General features: G+C 46.9%; 7 protein-coding genes across 7 annotated transcripts; 4 read left to right on the forward strand and 3 right to left on the reverse strand.

The window, feature by feature from the left end:
• Window positions 1-857: 857 nt before the first annotated feature.
• F5147DRAFT_725748 (uncharacterized protein) lies at window positions 858-3,113 on the forward strand. The gene is made up of 6 exons (XM_041439133.1): window positions 858-1,022; window positions 1,073-2,026; window positions 2,080-2,218; window positions 2,269-2,620; window positions 2,667-2,810; window positions 2,869-3,113. Exons 2-6 carry the CDS (start codon window positions 1,244-1,246, stop codon window positions 2,996-2,998), a joined length of 1,548 nt encoding a protein of 515 aa, XP_041285968.1. The 5' UTR covers window positions 858-1,022; window positions 1,073-1,243; the 3' UTR covers window positions 2,999-3,113.
• Window positions 3,114-5,122: 2,009 nt separating this feature from the next.
• Window positions 5,123-6,928, reverse strand: F5147DRAFT_643741 (RmlC-like cupin domain-containing protein). The gene is made up of 4 exons (XM_041433125.1): window positions 6,693-6,928; window positions 6,398-6,644; window positions 5,901-6,350; window positions 5,123-5,846 (listed from the first exon to the last, which is right to left on the reverse strand). The coding sequence occupies exons 1-4, from the start codon at window positions 6,834-6,836 to the stop codon at window positions 5,419-5,421; spliced, it is 1,269 nt and encodes a 422-aa protein (XP_041285969.1). The 5' UTR covers window positions 6,837-6,928; the 3' UTR covers window positions 5,123-5,418.
• Window positions 6,929-7,036: 108 nt separating this feature from the next.
• F5147DRAFT_643744 (60S ribosomal protein L44) lies at window positions 7,037-7,829 on the forward strand. The gene is made up of 7 exons (XM_041433126.1): window positions 7,037-7,109; window positions 7,168-7,181; window positions 7,236-7,266; window positions 7,320-7,440; window positions 7,496-7,581; window positions 7,634-7,682; window positions 7,732-7,829. The coding sequence occupies exons 1-7, from the start codon at window positions 7,093-7,095 to the stop codon at window positions 7,732-7,734; spliced, it is 321 nt and encodes a 106-aa protein (XP_041285970.1). The 5' UTR covers window positions 7,037-7,092; the 3' UTR covers window positions 7,735-7,829.
• Window positions 7,830-8,029: 200 nt separating this feature from the next.
• F5147DRAFT_725756 (uncharacterized protein) lies at window positions 8,030-10,245 on the forward strand. The gene is given in 4 exon segments (XM_041439134.1): window positions 8,030-8,196; window positions 8,257-9,374; window positions 9,453-9,538; window positions 9,558-10,245. The coding sequence occupies 4 exon segments, from the start codon at window positions 8,161-8,163 to the stop codon at window positions 9,911-9,913; spliced, it is 1,596 nt and encodes a 531-aa protein (XP_041285971.1). The 5' UTR covers window positions 8,030-8,160; the 3' UTR covers window positions 9,914-10,245.
• Window positions 10,246-11,894: 1,649 nt separating this feature from the next.
• F5147DRAFT_620561 (Alpha/Beta hydrolase protein) lies at window positions 11,895-13,632 on the forward strand. The gene is made up of 8 exons (XM_041432610.1): window positions 11,895-12,241; window positions 12,291-12,448; window positions 12,504-12,546; window positions 12,604-12,632; window positions 12,683-12,750; window positions 12,803-13,056; window positions 13,106-13,268; window positions 13,316-13,632. The coding sequence occupies exons 1-8, from the start codon at window positions 11,920-11,922 to the stop codon at window positions 13,479-13,481; spliced, it is 1,203 nt and encodes a 400-aa protein (XP_041285972.1). The 5' UTR covers window positions 11,895-11,919; the 3' UTR covers window positions 13,482-13,632.
• A 1,429-nt stretch (window positions 13,633-15,061) lies between these two features.
• F5147DRAFT_658383 (uncharacterized protein) lies at window positions 15,062-15,655 on the reverse strand (the record flags this gene model as incomplete). Its single annotated transcript, XM_041434434.1, has 3 exons — window positions 15,062-15,241; window positions 15,343-15,564; window positions 15,605-15,655. The coding sequence occupies 3 exons, from the start codon at window positions 15,653-15,655 to the stop codon at window positions 15,062-15,064; spliced, it is 453 nt and encodes a 150-aa protein (XP_041285973.1).
• Window positions 15,656-16,786: 1,131 nt separating this feature from the next.
• F5147DRAFT_788278 (uncharacterized protein) lies at window positions 16,787-18,873 on the reverse strand (the record flags this gene model as incomplete). Its single annotated transcript, XM_041442977.1, has 11 exons — window positions 16,787-16,946; window positions 16,998-17,071; window positions 17,130-17,300; window positions 17,352-17,627; window positions 17,720-17,773; window positions 17,827-17,912; window positions 17,967-18,132; window positions 18,203-18,439; window positions 18,487-18,559; window positions 18,610-18,666; window positions 18,728-18,873. 11 exons carry the CDS (start codon window positions 18,871-18,873, stop codon window positions 16,787-16,789), a joined length of 1,500 nt encoding a protein of 499 aa, XP_041285974.1.
• Window positions 18,874-18,888: the final 15 nt, after the last annotated feature.

Consider the following 18,888-nt stretch of genomic DNA (forward strand, 5'->3'; position numbering starts at 1 on the left):
TAGTGTTCTGACGTCATTGCGGCTTGTCTAAAAGGGATTGCCTTAGCGGTGATACTGATACTACAGCTACCTTCAAATCGATAGGCCAGAATCCATTTTTGTTCATTCACCGCTTTTGTTTAGTTGTGGAGCTGGCCAAACAACAGGGTCCTGCCTTAGGCTGCCTATTACGATACTTCGTCGGGGCGAGATACCCCAGAATGGCACTGGACCTGCGCAGCTTTCTCATTCGACACTGTCTTTGGACATTTTCGCTATGGCTGGAAATCGCCATCACATTCCAGTAGCCATAAAGCAATAATATGTCACTATGTCTGCCCAAATGTCATCCAAGGCCGGTTGCTCGAGTGAAGCATGCAAGTACTACTTAATGCTGAGCTCACTGTGCTGGCATGATCCGAAGTAACAGAGACAATGTTAAATATACCATGATGAGTTGGTGATAAATAGTCATACCGGTATTACCAGCAGTGAGCTCAGAAGGGTGTCAGACACAGCGTCAAACGAACCGCATACCATATCATAGAAGTTGCGCAGTCCAGTACCATTCTGGGGTATCTCACCCGACAAAGTATCGTAATAGGCGGGACCCTTTTGTTTGGCCAGCTCCACAACTAAACAAAAGCGGTGAATGAACAAAAATGGATTCTGGCCTATCGATTTGAAGGTAGCTGTAATAAAGGCCGCTTGACGTGATCTGGTGGTTCAATCTCGTAAAAACGTTTGGAGCTAGAGCTTCCAGGGTTCTACTAATAGCGGTGGGGCCAGTGTGTCGACTCTCCAGCTGATCGGTGTATGTCACTCTATCCTTGCTATTGGTCATCGATTATCACTGGTGTGAACTGGCGAGCTGCGGGCAAGTACTGGGTAGATCCGATGGACTGCTAAAAAAAAAGAAAATACAAATAAATAAATAAAATATTGCTCCACCCCAGTGCAATCAAAGATCCTACGGGGCCCTCACTGGGCCTCAGCGCTCAGCGCTAGCCACTGGCAAATCATACGAGATTCACTTCCGAAAGGTCAGATATTCAGGGCGAAACATTGCACTTTAAATAACCATTGATGTCAGGTTCATTTGGACAATTCAGAAGAATGATCAACATGGATATGGTCATGGTCAAATCTTTGGAAACCGATGCGTGAGAGGCCCTAGTTTCGATAATGATATCGATCTTAGAGAGCTTATTTGTGAACAGTATATAATTCTATACTTCGGTCACAGGCTTAGACAAGATCACCGATGGCTAACATCCTTACTCGTTACGATTTAGAACAGTTCAAATGGAAGCCCTTCAAAGGTGAAGGCGGTCGAAATGGATGTACTCGCCCTCTTGGAGGCGCTGAGCATGCCCAGGATCTTATGAACCGCCATATCAAGGGTGATCAAACATTATTCTTCGGACTTTCTCTGGACTTGCACAATCCTGTGAGCATAACAAAGCTCACTTCTTCTGCTCAAGAGTGCTGGTGCTGGCTCCGCTTCCAAATTCCTATCATCGCGACATCCGTCAATGGATTCGATCCCGAGCTGCCCACGATTACTTATACAACTGCCAGTCCGCAAGAGATCAGCCAGTGGGTGCATCGTACTCTCATTGTCCACCCACCCTCGAATATCGACCTTGACCAATTGCGGGTTGATGAGGGTCAAAAGAAGGTCCCTTCATCCGATGGAGACCAGACATGGATGCACTTTCTCCCTGGCGAAATTGCCAATGGGACAGTCTCCAAATTTGGTCTGCTGTTCCATACCCATCACACACCGTTCGATGGCACAGGATTAAAGATCATCATGACTCGCTATCTGACGCAATTAGCGAGGGTGCTCTCTGACTCTTACAGTGCATCCGACTCTATTGAATGGGGAAATGAGCTGGGAAACCTCCCTCCCGCAGCCTACAACATACTAAACTCCAATGAACCTCTTCCCATTTCACCAAACTCGCTGGAGGAACCTTCCTTTGATCACGAGTATTACAAGTCCCTTGGAATCGTCCTTACTGGCTTCGGCGCGGCGGGGAAGGTGACAATCGTTGTCTCTTTCGATTTTTGTGTGGCTTATTCGTGAATATGAAGGATGCATACGGATTTAGAGCTCGCCCGAAAGATACAGACTGGCCGAAGACACGTCGCGCTGAGGTTCTCTTAACGAGGGAAGAATCAGGAGGAATTCAAACTGCCTCAAAGATCGTTGGGTTCACACTTACACACCTTGGTATGTAGCTGTCTCTCCTCCATGAGTGCGTCGTATTGAGAATCTGCTAGCCCACGCTGCGTTAGCGATGGTCGTCATAGCTGATAATCCACCTGATTCAGCATCTTCGTCACATTACTTGAACAACATGTCTCTGGCTAATTTCCGAGGGCGATTGGACTCAAAGTATTCGCTACATCCAGGTTATATCCTTGGTGTTTTTATGGCCAAGATTCCGGTGTCAGCGTTCTTGTCTCCAGACAGAGGTGTCCTCCCTTTGGACAAGAACATGCTTCTAAAGGTGGCAGACTTAGCCAAGGAACAGTATCGAGCTCACGTAGAATTACCGGCTGCGTTGAGTTGCATGCCGCGGGTCGGCGAAGTATTCGCCTCTGCCGTTGTGCCAGCTGCGAAAGCAGACATGTACGTGTGGAGCACGAATCATCTACGTTTTTTTAAATCATAGCAGGCTGCCGCCCAATCAGTGTTACTCATTTTCCAGTGACGGCAAAGGTGAAAACTATTTGAACTCCACCTTTGCGGACGACGCTGGGAACACGCTCCTTTCGGTGACCAAGTTCTTCACATCTGTCAACAGAGTTGATCCTGGCCCGTGAGTTTTATACGTCGCAGTAAAGTTTGTCTGATGCGATCACTAACCGGAGCCTTAGATTCTTTCGTCTCTCCTCTTGGGGGGGCGTGATCGAGCTTAGTGCTGATTATAACTCTAACATTGTGAAAACCGAGGACGTAGTGGATTACTTGAATCAGTGGAAGAGGTTCATGCTTCTGGCCCTTTGAATAACACTCACTACTGAATGATACCCATATCTTGCCTCACTGTCGTGATATCATTAGAAGCTAGACAAGCGAAATGTATTGGTTCTATACATATTTAGTCAAACCTCAAGGCCTCATGTGATATCAACACGACCGCTAGTCACTAACATAAACACAGACGAGGTTAGTTATGAGTTCACTGAAGTCGATGTTACATTCGGGTATACCGCACTGAAAGGCACGTCAAGTGAGACACGGTCACTATCCGACGGTGACCTTCATGATTCACGAACAAGTACATCCACACGATGATTGAACATGACTAAACAGCCAGCATCACATCCATCGTTCCGTTTGCTACATACAGAATCAAGAATCAGATGTTACATGGATGCGCATTAGTCCCCGCAAGAACTCTGCTTGAGTTGTAATGTCCGCCTTGAAGCCCTTTGGCTTCCAGACTATATGGACAGGTGGTCAAATCACGTACCTTTTCTCTCTTCATAACTTCAGAACGACCACAAGCGGCAACGACCAGCTGCACATCTGGACAATGTCGCGTCAGTATGATACCCTCGAGCATAGCAAACACAATCATTTACGTGTGGGGCCATAGGAATGATAATGTCGATGTTGACGCATTAACGGATTAAGATGATATTTCATTTCGAAACATACCCAGGACTACGGGGTACGGGCCATTGCAAGACTAACATCATATGCGTGAACAAGGCGGGTCACCTTCACCATTCTCCTGGTAAACCACTCTGAAAGACCATTCAATAGGCTTGTGATGACCAACGTATTATTGTTCAGTAACAGGTGCTTCAAACCTTCCTTCGCGTCCCAAAGCTGCGGATCATGCGTAGAGGACCGTTCCTCGCATGTAAATCGTGATGATGCAGAATTACCCTATGCAGATTACACGGTTCCCTGGGTGTGTTTGCGTCCTTGACTCGGAGTCCTTCCAAAGCCAGTCCTTCAGTTGGGAAATCGATTGAAATCGAGATTAAAAGAACGCAACCTGCCAACCTCGCTGAAAAGATGGTGTGTGGGAGAGCGACGCATGAATTTGTTATAGTGAGCCTTCTACGACCTATCGATGCTAGTAGTCCAATCATTCGGACGCAACAGTTCACCAGTTGAATGAGTTCATGGTCTGGAAGTACTAGGGTAAGTAGTCGAAGACGTCGAAGCCGCGTTACTACCGCAATTCTTGCTGACTAATAACCGTCGCTGTTCGGTTCCTTACCTCTCCGATAGGACTCTTTGATGCGATCACTCACTCCATTGCGTGGCCATTGGTGCACTCTCATTTCATGCACTCCTACCTTTCAAATTTTTCAGTGTCAGTACCTATTTTGGGTCACGGTAGTTCGCAATAAAGAACAGGAAACCTTTCTTATTTCTCGGTGAGTACCTATCATGATAGTCCCCTTAGTAGCAAATCGACCTCAGACTGACAATTGCTATGGTATGAATTCTCGGGTGTAGAGGGGTCAAAATGGGCTGCATACAAGTTGGCCATGACTGTCACAAGACACCTTGGACCCCTGAGTTAACGGCCTTCATCTTGATTCTGATTCCTTTTCTTCGTCTTCGTCTTCTTCTATCACCCATCACCCACTATCGGCTTCCACTAGCTGTAGAAAAATATCTACACTCTAGACTCTGCAGCACCGAGAAAATCGCATCCATCACAACCAGGAAAGCCAAATCTCCAGTTACGAGGCGTATTCGTATATCCACTCGATGCTAGCGTTTTTCAACTGTCGAGATTCTGGGCGCTTCAAGTTCAGGCCGTTGTCGCCACTCATCTAAGTTTTGTTGCTTATTTGATGTGCGGTGAGGATTGGAAATGAGTGTTGAACATTTTGACGGTCTTTGAATCATGCAAGAGCCGAGTTGTTAACTTTTCAGGGAGGGGATGTGTCCTGCTAGCCTCTCCTGGCCAGACCATATAGAAGGAAGACGATCGTTCCTTGTTAATTATGGTCTCCTGTTGTTTTGAGGGTGCCGGCTCCGTGGTAGTCCTGAATCTGGGTACCTGCACGACGACGACATTCCCCAGCGAGTCTCTTCTACTACAATTCATCGTCCTTCGAGTCGGCCCCTTTGTGCACTTTCATATTCACCAACTATCATACTACCTGATCATCCTTGTATCGCAGACACATCACTAGGTACCACCAACTGTGACAGAAGAATGGTCATCAACATTCATCGAGTCGGTCCTTCAACCCAAATTCCATTGCGCTCTCATTCACTAACTATCACATCGCCTGATCATCCTTCTATCATCATTGAGCGGAGAGAGGTCTCTCCATCGACAATGATACAAGGATAATCATCAATAGATGCAACCCTAAATGATGATTCTCTACAGATCACAGGCTAGGCAAAAATATCAAAATCGAACCGACGCTACCATCCCAAACACACTAAGCAACTTCCACAAAAGCCCTATAAAGCTTGAACGCCGTCTCAAACGCCGAATACTTAACCTCCGTCCCCGTAGCGATGAATACGACCTGCCCCTTCCCTAATCCCAACCTCTTCGCCCCCTCCGCCCACACCACCGTCCCCTCGCCCTCAACCACAACAGCAATACTCGGCCCTCTCAGCTCACGATGGCTCTCGACACCTCCTTTCGCCACGATGACTTGCATCACTGCTAGTTCGTTGATGGGCGGGTTGTAAAGAAGTGATCCAGCCGTCGATGTGCTCCCACGGGTGAACATGGTGGGTTGGATCAAGGTTTTGCCTGGGGTTGGGTTGTATGCGACATTTGAGAGGAAGTCGAGGTGGGATGGGGGAGAGGAAGCAAGGGTGATAGTGTTGTCAGACGTTGCCATGCATTCGATTATGTCTGGAACAAGTTATTATATTTTGTTTGGTGCAATTAGGAGAGGGAATTTCGCACCTCCTGTGATGTATGCGTGGGGCTCTCCGGTGGTAACGGAGAATGCGTGTCCAGGCTTCAAGTTGAAGTGGTTGAGTATGAAAGCGCAGAAGACGTCGCTGCCGTCGGGGTACATATCATGCAACTGCAAAACGAGCGGTTTTATATCCTTTTCTTCGTCTGATTCTTTGTCTGCTTGATACCTCTCTACGAGACGTTTGAGTTGCGCCGCAGCTTCTGCCTTATCTATCTGTGCATAGCATGATAACAAGTCTTTGAGCGCTGCTTTGCGCCCTGATTCGTCAGGAGAACATGCCACTGATGTGAAGTGTGCTATGATATCGGCTGGGAAGAGGGAGGCGAACTCTGGGACAAAGGCGAGGAACTCGGATACTCGAGATGTTGGGAGGAAACCGCAGAGAGCGCTGAAATTTGAAAGCGCTAGAGTCATTTCTTTTTTATGGTTCGAGTCTGCGTTGATTTGACATATGGTATTTCATATTATAACGAGGCCTTACCTACGCACGCCCTGGAATTTTCTGAGTGTACGTGTTCCGCAGTGTGCTTATCAGGATGAATCTGCACAGGGAGTGCCTTGTCGAAAGACAAGACTTTGAACAAGAATGGGATTTGTCCGTTTTCTAAACCGAACCGCTTGATTACGGATTCTCCGATGAGTTCCGGATGGGCTGCGAGATGCTCTGAGAGCAGCTGTTTGGTGCCATGAACTCGTGTGGGTGCGTTTGGGTGAGTGCCCATCCACATCTATGGAAAGTTAAACTGCGTACATATTATTTTAAAAGGACCACGAACCTCTGCGTAGTAATTTGATTCATCTACCTTGAAATCTGGTATACCTGAGCCGTCAGCGAGCTGAGCTACCAGTGAACTGCTCCCTTTCTTCCCCCATGGATAATTCTGTGTTGCGGGAATAAGGCGAAATACTTGTTCTGTCATCGCGATTGGAGCGCAAAACAGGAGAACTCATCGCGAGTTATATAGCATAGCTGGCATCAATCGATGTCATCATTACTGGGAGACGCGTGAGGTGACTGAGGTCATCATGACGCGTCTTATCACGTGTCATTAATAACCTTCGGGATTCTCCTGAATCTTAATTGTATAAACTGCATAGTACCGGCGATTGCCGTACACGGAAATCTACGCTACTATCATCGACCTCAAGCCCAAGACACCGCCGACGCCGACAACCATGGTCAACATCCCCAAGTACGTTGCCAGTCCCATTCACTAGCTTTAGAATCACTCATGAATTGCTGCTAAAAAGGACTCGCCGGACTTGTGAGCAACCTATGTTCTTGTCATGATTTCGCGAAAGTTAATGGTTGTGTGTAGACTGCAAGGGCAAGACGTGCAAGAAGCACACGTATGTTCATGATTTGAGCTTATGGGATTAGGACTGCTGAGAACACTATGCAGGCCCCACAAAGTGACACAATACAAAAAGGGCAAAGATTCGCTGTTCGCTCAAGGAAAGCGTCGTTACGACCGTAAGCAATCAGGATACGGTGGTCAGACTAAACCTGTCTTCCACAAGAAGGTGTGTTCTGTGCTGTGGGAGCGTGGAATTCTACTCATTGGGTTTGGGGATGTAGGCAAAGACAACGAAGAAGGTCGTGCTGCGGCTGGAGTGCACAGTGTGCAAGTACAAGATGCAGCTTTCATTGAAGCGTTGCAAACAGTACGTCTCTGTTCTATTCGCATCATGTACAAACCTAAATTGTCTCCTGAAGCTTCGAGCTCGGTGGTGAGAAAAAGACAAAGGGTGCTGCGCTCCAATTCGTACGTCACTTTGCTTCTCATTGGGTTCTTTAGCTGATGGTAACTGTAGTGAGCGCCTTGGGAGCCGTTTCATATTTTTGTTTTCCATTGCTATGTATCCCCAAGTACATTATGACATGACATGCATGCATATCAACTTACGTGTGACTGGTCTCGAGTGACGTGCCTTGGCTAATGCGACTAGCCTATCAAGTGTTAGTGCGAGTGTTCGCCGAGTGTGAAGATAAATGCAACGCCCCCGTAACCACAGTTAATAGCCGCCCATTTAGTAGAGCATAGGATGAAGCGATGATCCAAAATGATTAGTGCCGCACTGATTTTTTGAAATTGCTGTGTGGCTTGTGACCGTAAATTCTAATTGGCCCACTGTTTCTTGGTCAGTCATTCTTACATCGCAAACCTGGAAGTGGAAGGAATCGTTGGGGGGTACTACCCGTTAGTATAAAGAGGAGTCATCTAAAGGAGAAGGATCTCTTTCATGCACGCTTCAAACGTAGTCGAGACCAGCGATTCTGTGCGTGCTCTTCTTATTTTCGTCGAGGAGGCTTGCTGAGCTCATCGACTGTCATTGCAGACAAACGCGTCCACTTCACAAGATGACTCCGAGCTATCATCACATGCAAGCCAGCCTTTTACACCTCCAAGAGGTCGTACACGTTACCCTGACACGCTAGCTCGCGTCCCCTTGCATCGCCGTGGGACCTCCAAGACATATGAGCGACTCGAAGATCTCCTTCGTGAGGCCGGTTACAAAGAGACTCGCGTCTTTACACCAGAATCCGAGCGACATACAGATCATGCAATCGATAAGCACACGAGCAATGTGCGTGGTGGCGTAGGTACTGTTGTCGGGTTCCTCGCCGGCCTTGTAAGCCGTAATTCGAGTATGGCACGGGAACCGATCTCCAGCAAAGATTTACACTCTCAACCACCATCGCCGCTTGCACACATCAAAGCTCTCCACCCATCATCTTCCGCATCTTCCTATTCCTTCAATACATCGCCAGAAAGCCTTCGCAAGCATTCTCGCTTTCATGCCACACGCAACCTATTCCCTGAAACCCCTGGCCAGTCTCTCGCTCCAAATGCCTACATTCCTCATCAATCTTCATCCAACTTTTCCAAAGATGCTCCAAACGCTCACGCATACCTCCGGCATATGGCATCAGCACCGAATATTCAACCCCTAGCTAAACGCCCCTCCTCATCGAACGTCTCCCTCCGTTCCCATCGCACTCCCCACGCACAACCTCGTTCTTCACGTCGAAACGTGGTCCTCACATCAGACGATATCATCGAGACAGACGATCCTCCACCGCTCCCTCGTAACTGGATGGAATCCGTCGCTAAAGCCCTTCTCTCTGGTGTGCCTGAGACTGCCTCTACGCGAAAAATGAACTCGACGTTCTCAGAGGTGACGAATAGACCCAAGGAACAGAGACGGCCACCATTGCTATGCGCACAGGTGCAGGAGCAGCGTGCAGGTACGACTGAGGGGAAGGTGAGCCAGACGAGCGTCGTGTGTAGGTCTGCGCCTGCATCACGTGCGGGATCGAGGGTGCGTAGAACCGGTGCTGAATACGATGAATCGAGACATAGACGTGACGACGAGAGACGGAGGAGGAACAAGCGGGAGGAAGAATTAAGGAAAGGACAAGGAAAGGGCAAGGGGAAACGCAAGAATCAGATATGGTTCCTTCATTAGCCCGTACGAGGGTTGAGAACGACGAGTGGAGTATGAGCAGGTACCCCTCCGCGAGCTATAGACAGGAAGGCCCGTGTTCTTCCAGCTCATCCTCTGAAGATGTGGACGACGACTGAAGACGAAGGAGAACTAGACCTAGGAAAGGATACTTGTCCCAGCTAGACGCCAAGCCTCCATTCGTAGTCTCCGAAAACATCTTCACCCACCCAGTACAGCAGGCAGCCTCCGGGGGCAGCCTCCGACATCCACCACCATCAGCACTACCAATAGCACCATCAACGGCCAACTCTCGTCTTTCGCACCAGATTCCCGAGGACACATCTGGCTGGACGACTCCTGGGGCACAAGTAGAGGCCGTCGGTGGGTCGTAGGTGAAGAAGACGACGATGAAGGGGATGGGTATGGAAACGGGAACGCTAACGGCGCACTTTCAGCGTCTGAGATTGGGGGGACTGGTATTCGTACGCGTGCGGGGATGAAGCGCCGCCGCGGGTTGCCTGGCGCGTGGGCGCAGTGGGGCAGTTAAATCGATGTTGTGATGATAAAGGGACTCCCTCTTTCTCTTCCTGGTTTTAATCGTTTGCAGGGATAGACACACGTGCGGAATGGGGTTGGTTTGCTGGTACTTTGGATACTGGACCCTTCGTACGTGCATGCTCGACTATTCGCATTTTTTTTTCTTTTTCATCTTCGCTTTCGTTTCATGCACATTGTTATGGTATGGTATACATATGCTTTATTGATGTCGTGTCCATGAGGTATCTCAGATCTCACTGGGACGAAGGATACGAGTAATTTACTTCGTTCTAACTCGAACTTGAAGAATATATAAATGTAATTGTTGATGGTCATGAGTTTTGTCAGTGTTGGACGATCAACGTTGCAATGTGTGCGCGAGCCCCATGTTGATTCGGGATCAGGGGCTTTTTGGACACCGGCACGTTGGCCTGACCGCGGTTCGACATCCGCATACAACTTCCATACATTTTTCTATGTAGTCTCGCCAGGCTCTAGTTCCCAGTGAGAACTTATCATGTGCAGCCTAAGTTGTCACGTACATGCCAGCTCATGTCAGTGTCATATAACGATGGGCGAGCTTGAGAGGTATCTCACCTGGCTTATTCCCGTGCTGCAGCTCATCGAAGAATGTCGTTGGACAGCCTCCTGTCACCTGGAAGACTCCACGCAGGCGGCAGAACAGATGCATCGTCGATGCTCTCGACAATTTTTTTCCTTCGGAAGAGGCGGCAAGACCTGTCACGCTGTTGACAAACGCCCTCACAGGTCCAGCCTTCCCGGTCATCCATGTAATATTCATGAGCCGCCCTGAGGAACATATCCGGGCAGTCATGCCCTCAGCGCCCACAAGATTTTCGTGATAAAGACACCATACGGGATGTCCTAGAATGGTTGGATAAAACACGGACAATTCGTCCCGCTATTTTCGGTCAGCCAACCATCTCCTGGCCATCGGAGGATGAATTTGAGACGTTGGTCTTTTCTGGCGGGCGTTTTGTGCTGACATTGATCAACTTTATCAGCAAATCATTGCAACCTCCGAGGATCCACTTGCGCACTGCCAAATGTTAGTGTCTACTATCATCCATCTAGCTACACCGGAAACTATACAGATAAAACAAGCTTCGCTGCGACGCTTGAAGCATTTTCGCCCGTCATTTTGTTAATGATGGCCTCGGACACGTTGAAATCTATCACGCTTCGCTCTGTGACTTCATGAGCGAGCCTTTACGGTTGAAGAAATGTGTTCATGAGCACCTTGCATGTTGTTGCCTTTATTTACTCCGACTGTCCTCCTCATCGACGTCATATCCACTTTTTGGGCGTGGAATAAGCCCGAGCATCTTTCTAGGGTCTATCCCAGACTTCGAGATCTACTGGATCAGTTCAGAACTTCAGAGGTAAAACACTGTGACATTGGGTGCAGGTCCCAGGGGACAGTCCATTACACGTATTCAATTCTTGGAGAAGCAAGAAGGGCTTGTTTATCTTTGGTGACTGTTTGAAATGTGTTGGTCAGATGCGTATCAATCATCATTTGGTCAGAAATGAATCAGCCTGGGGACCCGTCGGACATATGCATCATGCATCATGATTGCATAGCGTATTCATAAAGCTTTGTAGAAAGATGGCAAATGAATATTTGAATAATATTGAATGTTCACACTCACATGATCGTGTTGACGCGGTCCAATCTTCAAAACCTAACTTGAAACTAACCTAATGGAACTCATCTATTCAAAAAAGTAGTAGATTGACCCGACATATCCTCCTGCCGCGTTGCAAGAGTACGAGGTAGAGAAGTAGACGAGTCAACTTTCTACTTTGTTTCTGGCAGAGAATACCAGTAATACCAGTAAGAAAACATCCTACCGTCGACTGAGGGCGAATGGCGGTAAGTACGACAGCCACTGAATCCGTGGAGCGACCGATTAATTACCGAAACCTACTAAAGTTTCCTTATGGAGTACCTCCTATTGAACCACAGCATCTCTCACTTGCGCTTTGACCACCATGTCAGCTGAAACTTCTTTCCAAATCGACATCCCCGACGAGAAATTGACTATCCTCCGTGCTAAACTCGAACTCGCTAGTTTCCCGAATGAACTGGAGGATGCCGGGTGGAAGTATGGTGCACCTCTGGCGGATATAAAACGGCTCACAGAGAGGTGGAAAAACGGGTACGACTGGCGCAAATATGAAAAAGAAATCAATGAGCAACTACCAATGTTTACACGCGATATTGACATGGATGGTTTCGGCGCGCTGAATATTCATTATGTTCATAAGCAGAGCGAAACTGTTGACGCTATTCCGCTGTTGTTTTGCCACGGATGTATGTCAATTTGCATGCTCGCAGACCAACATATTTTAACCTTAACTAGGGCCTGGAAGCTTCTTGGAAGTCGGGAAGGTTTTGCCCCTCCTGACTTCATCGGCCCCTGAACATCCTAGCTTTCATGTTGTGGCGCTTAGTTTGCCCGGTTTCGGCTTTTCGGAGGCTCCTCACAAACAAGGCTTTGCTATTGATCAGTATGCTGAGGTGACTACTATTCGTTACAAATTCTAATCTCTCTACATATTGACTGTGTACCCAAGTAGCTCACAAACTCATGGTCGCTCTCGGGTACGACGAGTATGGTACGTTACTGAGTAATTCCTCAAATGGATCAACGAATCTATTCATTTCTCTTATAGTTACCCATGGAGGTGACTGGGGTAGCCTTGTGTGTCATATTTTACAAGTAGACCTGACTTATCGTTAATATATCCTCAGATTACCAGGAGAATGGCTTCTGTGTATGATGGGAGGCATCACAAGGCATGGCATACCAACTGTCCACTGTATGTCATTTTCTCGCTCCGCACACACCTCGACTCATTCTCGTCTATGTAGTGCCAAACCACCAAGCTGGAGATCGCCCCTGTTTTTCTTGTCTTTCTTGCTAACCCCATGGTCTACAGAGGAAAAAGCAGGCATCGAACGTACCACGTGGTTCCGTACCAAAGGACAAGGCTACTTGAGCGAACAGAGCACCCAGCCGCAGACACTCGGTTACAGTCTCACCGATAGCCCTGTTGGCCTGCTTGCTTGTATCTACGAGAAACTGATCCTTTGGACCGACAATTACAATTGGTCTGATGATGAAGGTAACAGCAATATTTTTTTGTTTGGATATCGCTCAACTGTTTCAAATAGTGCTGACATGGATCTCATTGTACTGGTTCTCCCGCGACGGACCCGCTGCCTCCCTTCGCATTTACTTTGAATTGCGTGACTATTGCGAGGATATAGGCCAAAATCCTACTATTCCTATGGGAGCATCGTTTTTCCCGAAGGAACTTATAGTTTTGCCCGCAGCGTGCGTTTCTATGAATCAACTTTGCTGAAGCTAATATGAGTTTGTAGGTGGCTGCGCAAGTCGCACAACGTTGTTTTTGAGTCCCATCATAAGACAGGAGGCCATTTTGCTGCCACTGAACACCCGGAAGAGCTTGTTCAAGATATGCGGAAGATGTTCGCGAAGGGGGGCCCTGCGTTCGCAATTGTCCCCGGAAGAATTGGGTATGCTTGAACAACCAGCATTTCCTCGCGTTTGGAATGAACATTGAGTGAAAGTGTACAAATATCCAATGTAATTTTACAAGGACACGCCTTCGGTCTTTTCTTCGACGACAATTTGTATTTACAGTAGCAAGTGAAGAAACACGATATTTGCACAGTCCTGTTCTTCGTTCGACGAATCGACGGTGGAGTGCGGTGACGCGCACGCGCGCATTTCTGACCAGTCCTTTTTCTAACGAGATGTTTCGTTGAATGGCGCAAATGCAATTTTATTTCAGATCTGGGTGATGAGGAAGTACTCCAGGGTGAGTCAACATCGTTAGATAATCAGGCATGTTCTCTGGTCCGTTGAATGGAGCGTGCTCTGCTTCCTTTACAAAGCTGCCCGAACTAAAATAAGATTCTGCGGATTCTCATCAGTTCAATCATTCGTGATTGATGTAAATTAGGGATGCTCACGATTTCGGGCCGACGTGGCAACTCATGAGTATCTGGCAAGACCTGGGGAAAGGAACATCAGGAATTTGGGCTGGACATGATTTTTATAGAGATTTCTGATAAGATCAAATCAAATATACACAAATTATATAGAAAGGCAAAGTCATGCATGCGTGTTAGCATGACAGTATCAATTGACAGAAAATTGCAAAAAAACCATAATTCTGATGAAAAAATATATGTCTCACAACTGTGATACCTCATAGATAAACTATTGAAGGAAGTATGGCATCTCTCCAATATAGTGGTCACCTTTTGTCTGAGCTTGCCTGCATGATGAATAACTGCAATGCCAAGGAATTACAAATCATGGTTTACAGGAAGTTGCAAGAAAATCATAATTCTGATGAAAATATATATGTCTCACAACTGTGATACCTCATAGATAAACTATTGAAGGAAGTATGGCATCTCTCCAATATAGCGGTCACCTTTTGTCTGAGCTTGCCTGCATGATGAACACTTGCAGTGCTAAGGAGTCACAAGTCATGGTTTACAACATTTCCTCATATTTATATAGTAAAGGTCATTGCCAATCGTCATGACCCATGCAGGAAGTACTCAACAAAAGTTATAACACCCTCAAAATATTTACAGCATGTGGTCATTAATAAATTGTACAACTTTCATATAATCAAGCCGTTAAATGAATATATATGAATAAAGAAAGTGTGGGAAAGAATAAGTATGGTGACATGGTTCTACGAGAGCTCCCCATCGTGGACAAAGAACAAGCTTGAGCAGTGCGCAAACAGTAAGGGTTTCAGTCTGCAAAGACACGCGGGATGTATCATGGGTTATTACGTGCCAGGTAATCTGCCCGTCTATTTAATGTCTAATGAGCGAGCCGGGACGTGCAAGCAGCAAGTCTGTCAAAAAAACTCACTGAAGGTTGCGCATCCAATAGCACTCATCTACCAAGAGTCTGCATCTTGCACAATTTACCAAGTTGGTGAGTAGTTTATTACCTTCAAAACAAAACAATCAGATAGGTGACATCATTGATGTATACTGCGTACCTTGTACTACAGCAGTAACACGCTCTGCAGTCAGAAGAGGGCTTAGCAATACAGGTGGTCCACGGCGTTGTACCTAGGATAGGAAATGCTCTAGCGTGGTGCCATCGGGAGCCTTAATCGCATGATCTCCTTCGTGATGATGCGTGACTAGTGTGAGCTGTTTACCGGAATGGAAGGATTGGCTTCTGAGGTCAGGAAAAATGGATGACTCGATGAGGTTCAACATTTCATGTTTCTCCTCCAGCTGTCGAAGCTACATAGGAGCGAGAAGTATGTAGAAGTATTCACATCCCATAGCGAGTCTGCCAACATCAATGCTTCTTTAGAACTCAGGGCCAGTGAAGAGGAACGTACATGAGTGGATTGTGTGAGGTTCTCTACACGGTAACTGGCATCACAACTCGTAAGTGAGACGAAGGTCAAACGAGTCGCCGCTGGCACCTCATTCGCAACCATGACTGCCCAGTCTAAACTGGATGAGAGATCGCTCAGAACGAATAGGGCCGTGGACTGTAGCAGTCTGTCATACCGGAGGCACTTGACAATCAGCAATGCATATTTGACGGCAACTGCAGTCTGATCAGTGATCGCTCACAATGGAAACGAGGTCACTCACGTGTATTGGGTTCCCATACGGGAACAACGAAATAGTGACACAGGGTGACATAGTTATAGCGAGCCTACCAGCAGCTCAAATGTTGGATCTCTCCACGAGCGGCATTCCAAGGACAGTGCGAGCCGGAGGGTCCTGCTCAACTTAAATCAGCGAAACAAATGATGATACTCTAAGAAGCTACCAACTGTGATATCTAGGGATGAAAGGGGAGGCAAAGTGGGACGAAGATATATGGAAGTGACATTGTCTGAGTGTCTTCACTGCTTCCTTCAAACTGATGAGTACGTGGATCCCAGATGCACATATGAATTCTTTGCGAGGCTACTGCCATGGATAAGTATAGTTATGAGACCAATCAGAGGGCAAGGATTGCTGTATACGTACCTCTATGCAAATCCTTTTTCGCTCTCTAGAGTCATAATATCAGCTGACCACCAGCTGACCGGCCATCAACATGTAAAAGCACACAATGCATGAATGAGGACAGATGTCAGGTAAAACGTGGCCATAAGGATGGTAGTGTTCCCTGGTACAGAGAACTGGCATTTCTGTTCAAATAATCAGGATACAAGAAAGGACTGAAATAATTGCTTCATATTTTGACTATCATAGGGCATTGAATCCTCGTAGAATGTTAAAGATCCGTGACTAAACTCACGGAAGAGAACTAGCGTCTGCACACGCGTTCATAACATAGCACACAGGCTGCCTTCTATCCTCCAGGACGAGTCCACTTCAAACCCGGTACCACAAGTAGTAGACCCTGATATGGATCTAGGGAGAGCTTGACATTTGGTACTATCCGCGCATGAGAATGAGGTTCGATGTGAAATTTGGTTCTGGTGGACAGGTCGACACGTAAATTCAATATGAATCTGCTAAGGGCGACTTACCTGCCATGCTACTGCAGATAGTAAATCAATTGTCCTGTATCGTGTATGTTCAACCGAATCTTGATGAGATTCACTGGTCACATCAGTGAGGAACCAGAGCTTTGGCAGACGGTTGAGCAGTTGTATCTGGTGTGCACTCACGTTCCATGGCGACAACTTCAAGTTCACACACAAGCTCAAACAGTGTCACGTGGAAGCTGAGGCGCTCATGTATATTGGACCAATATCGGACTACATAGTAGCAACATAGTAGTGTTTATTATGTGGTGCACAAGGGTATTGAACCCCATCATTGGATCAGTCCAGGCCCAAAGCTGGCCATCGTCAATGGAATCACAAGCCCTCCCCCAACAATGAGGATCAGCCCGCATCCGATCCTTGTGGACAAGGGAAGGCCAAATCCAACGGTGAAGATCCCTGCTAGAACTCCAATGATGGCAAATGCCAAACTGTAGTGCGTCTGTAAGTAATGACTCATCGCGATGAATACCTTATTTCACCTCATCAGAAATGTGAACATCGGTATACTCGCAAGGATTGCAAAAGTGCCCATCTCCTCTTGTAAGTAATATGCCTATCCAATCAGTATTGTCAGACCAGGCTGCAAACAAAAAAAATGAAGCTGATCACACTGAAAAGTCAAGGTATCTCAATCTCTGAACCAATTGTTGTGCAATCATGCACCCAACGATGCAATAGACACAGAGAACGAAAGAGATGGAACACAACGCCTTCGTAGCCAGTTGTGTGCCTAAACCTGGAACTGCAAGGATGCTGGCGTTGACCGCCATAATGACACTTGCCTGTCAGACAAATAGTAAGTGTTCTCAATTAGGTCACGATGTAGCACTCACCACGGTAGTTTGAGCTTTGGCCTGGGTGCTGAAATCATCAGTAAATCTCCTGATGTCCACCCCATTTATGAGGCCATCGACATAAACATGTTTAAGACGGTCTAGCATTATGAATGGAATCCAAAACATAGCGACTGCAGCGCCAGTCAGGAAGGGAGACTTTTTGAGGGGCCCACATTTCCCGGTCACTGAGTGCATTCGCATCAAGCGCGCTTCGGGTTGGCCATGGTGATTTAGGTATTCGTGATGGCCTTTGAATATTCGATCAGGAAATGTCTGGTATGAGAAATAGCATCATACGGAGAATATACGCTAATCTGCCTGTTCAAGATAAATTTATATTTCCAGTCCTTCCAAGGCTCACGTACCATAGATGACGGTACATGTTCCATCCATAGCTCCATCATATCTTGCAAAGTCCTCTGTTTGGGTCGTCAACTTGAAGATGTAGCTTGAGATTAGCATGCGTGCCTACAGCGGCCAGCTCAGCGGCCATTTCCTTCATTTCGTCGGGTTTCCAAAATATTGAAGCCGCCATTGAGTGTTCCATGGTGGATGCTTCTGTTTATTCCTTAGGTTTGTCTTGGTCAGACGCTATAATACTGAAGAACTCACCCACGCGATACCAATTCAACTTAATGTGCAAAGTCCTGACATCCTGGAGAGGTATGTCGATCCCGTGGGGGAAGTACTCAACGTGTTTCCTGGTGCAATTAGAAACATTTGCTTCCATCAGAATGGTGACCTTTAGCTCACCAGTATTGAGCTTCCAGTTCGAGTCCTGTCCAAAACAAGTTCAATAACAAAAACAACGAAAAAATTGACATACTTTTATGTTTCCAGTGCCGCACCGTCGTACATTCCTGGAAAAGAATATAGCCATCCACCGGTTCTAGCCAGGCAATGACCCTTCTCTCCGGGACCACGTAGTAGTATGTATAGATGTCTATTCCTCTCATTCGGAGCGGCTCGACTACTAGCAACCATTTCCTGCCATTTAGTTTGGATCTTGACACCTTGATCCACGACTCAAGTCTCTGGAGCTGTGCATCTGAAAATTCCCTCATGTTGATTTCCGCATATGATTCCTGTATTCCCATCAAAATATATAACTCGGAATACCAGCTGCACTCACCGTTTTCGGGTTATAGTGGTATATAGCTCCTGATGGATGGTCCAACTCTTCCCAATCACCGTGCATTTGAGACCTGTCAAAACCGCGGTTAAGTTGATATTGTGCTAAATGGAAGTCACAAACTGAGCCCAATCAGTCTGCATGGCCTCGACGTTATAGTTGTGATGTGGAATGACGTCCCTACCAAATAAAGCCCGAGTCAGTACCTGATAAATTCATCCTAGTAATGATATACACTCACGGCATTGTTATCTGGGTGTATCGCCGGAGCTGTGTGGGCCAGATAGGGATGCTGTGCTCCTGAAACTCTATCTGCTGGTTGATTGTGGGGGCTTGCATGAGGTACAAGTCTTCAAGCTTCAAAGCTGAACGTACTGTCGTGGCCATGATTTGACTTGTCAA

The sequence above is a fragment of the Suillus discolor genome, assembly GCF_016758755.1.
Source record: "Suillus discolor strain FC423 chromosome Unknown F5147scaffold_110, whole genome shotgun sequence".
NCBI classification, from domain to species: domain Eukaryota; kingdom Fungi; phylum Basidiomycota; class Agaricomycetes; order Boletales; family Suillaceae; genus Suillus; species Suillus discolor.

Bases quoted from the DNA above. Each gene is read 5' to 3' on its own strand.
- F5147DRAFT_620561 (XM_041432610.1), top strand. From the start codon at position 11,920: ATGTCAGCTGAAACTTCTTTCCAAATCGACATCCCCGACGAGAAATTG. The intron at 12,242-12,290 runs GTATGTCAATTT...AACCTTAACTAG, and splicing joins GCTGTTGTTTTGCCACGGAT to GGCCTGGAAGCTTCTTGGAA. The intron at 12,751-12,802 runs GTATGTCATTTT...TCGTCTATGTAG, and splicing joins TGGCATACCAACTGTCCACT to TGCCAAACCACCAAGCTGGA.
- F5147DRAFT_725748 (XM_041439133.1), top strand. From the start codon at position 1,244: ATGGCTAACATCCTTACTCGTTACGATTTAGAACAGTTCAAATGGAAG. The intron at 2,219-2,268 runs GTATGTAGCTGT...AGAATCTGCTAG, and splicing joins GTTCACACTTACACACCTTG to CCCACGCTGCGTTAGCGATG. The intron at 2,621-2,666 runs GTACGTGTGGAG...AAATCATAGCAG, and splicing joins CCAGCTGCGAAAGCAGACAT to GCTGCCGCCCAATCAGTGTT.
- F5147DRAFT_643741 (XM_041433125.1), bottom strand. From the start codon at position 6,836: ATGACAGAACAAGTATTTCGCCTTATTCCCGCAACACAGAATTATCCA. The intron at 6,645-6,692 runs GTTCGTGGTCCT...AACTTTCCATAG, and splicing joins AATCAAATTACTACGCAGAG to ATGTGGATGGGCACTCACCC. The intron at 5,847-5,900 runs GTGCGAAATTCC...AACTTGTTCCAG, and splicing joins CCACGCATACATCACAGGAG to ACATAATCGAATGCATGGCA.
- F5147DRAFT_643744 (XM_041433126.1), top strand. The intron at 7,267-7,319 runs GTATGTTCATGA...AACACTATGCAG, and splicing joins AAGACGTGCAAGAAGCACAC to GCCCCACAAAGTGACACAAT. The intron at 7,582-7,633 runs GTACGTCTCTGT...TGTCTCCTGAAG, and splicing joins TCATTGAAGCGTTGCAAACA to CTTCGAGCTCGGTGGTGAGA.
- F5147DRAFT_725756 (XM_041439134.1), top strand. From the start codon at position 8,161: ATGCACGCTTCAAACGTAGTCGAGACCAGCGATTCT. The intron at 8,197-8,256 runs GTGCGTGCTCTT...CTGTCATTGCAG, and splicing joins TAGTCGAGACCAGCGATTCT to ACAAACGCGTCCACTTCACA. The intron at 9,375-9,452 runs GTTCCTTCATTA...AGCTATAGACAG, and splicing joins AAACGCAAGAATCAGATATG to GAAGGCCCGTGTTCTTCCAG.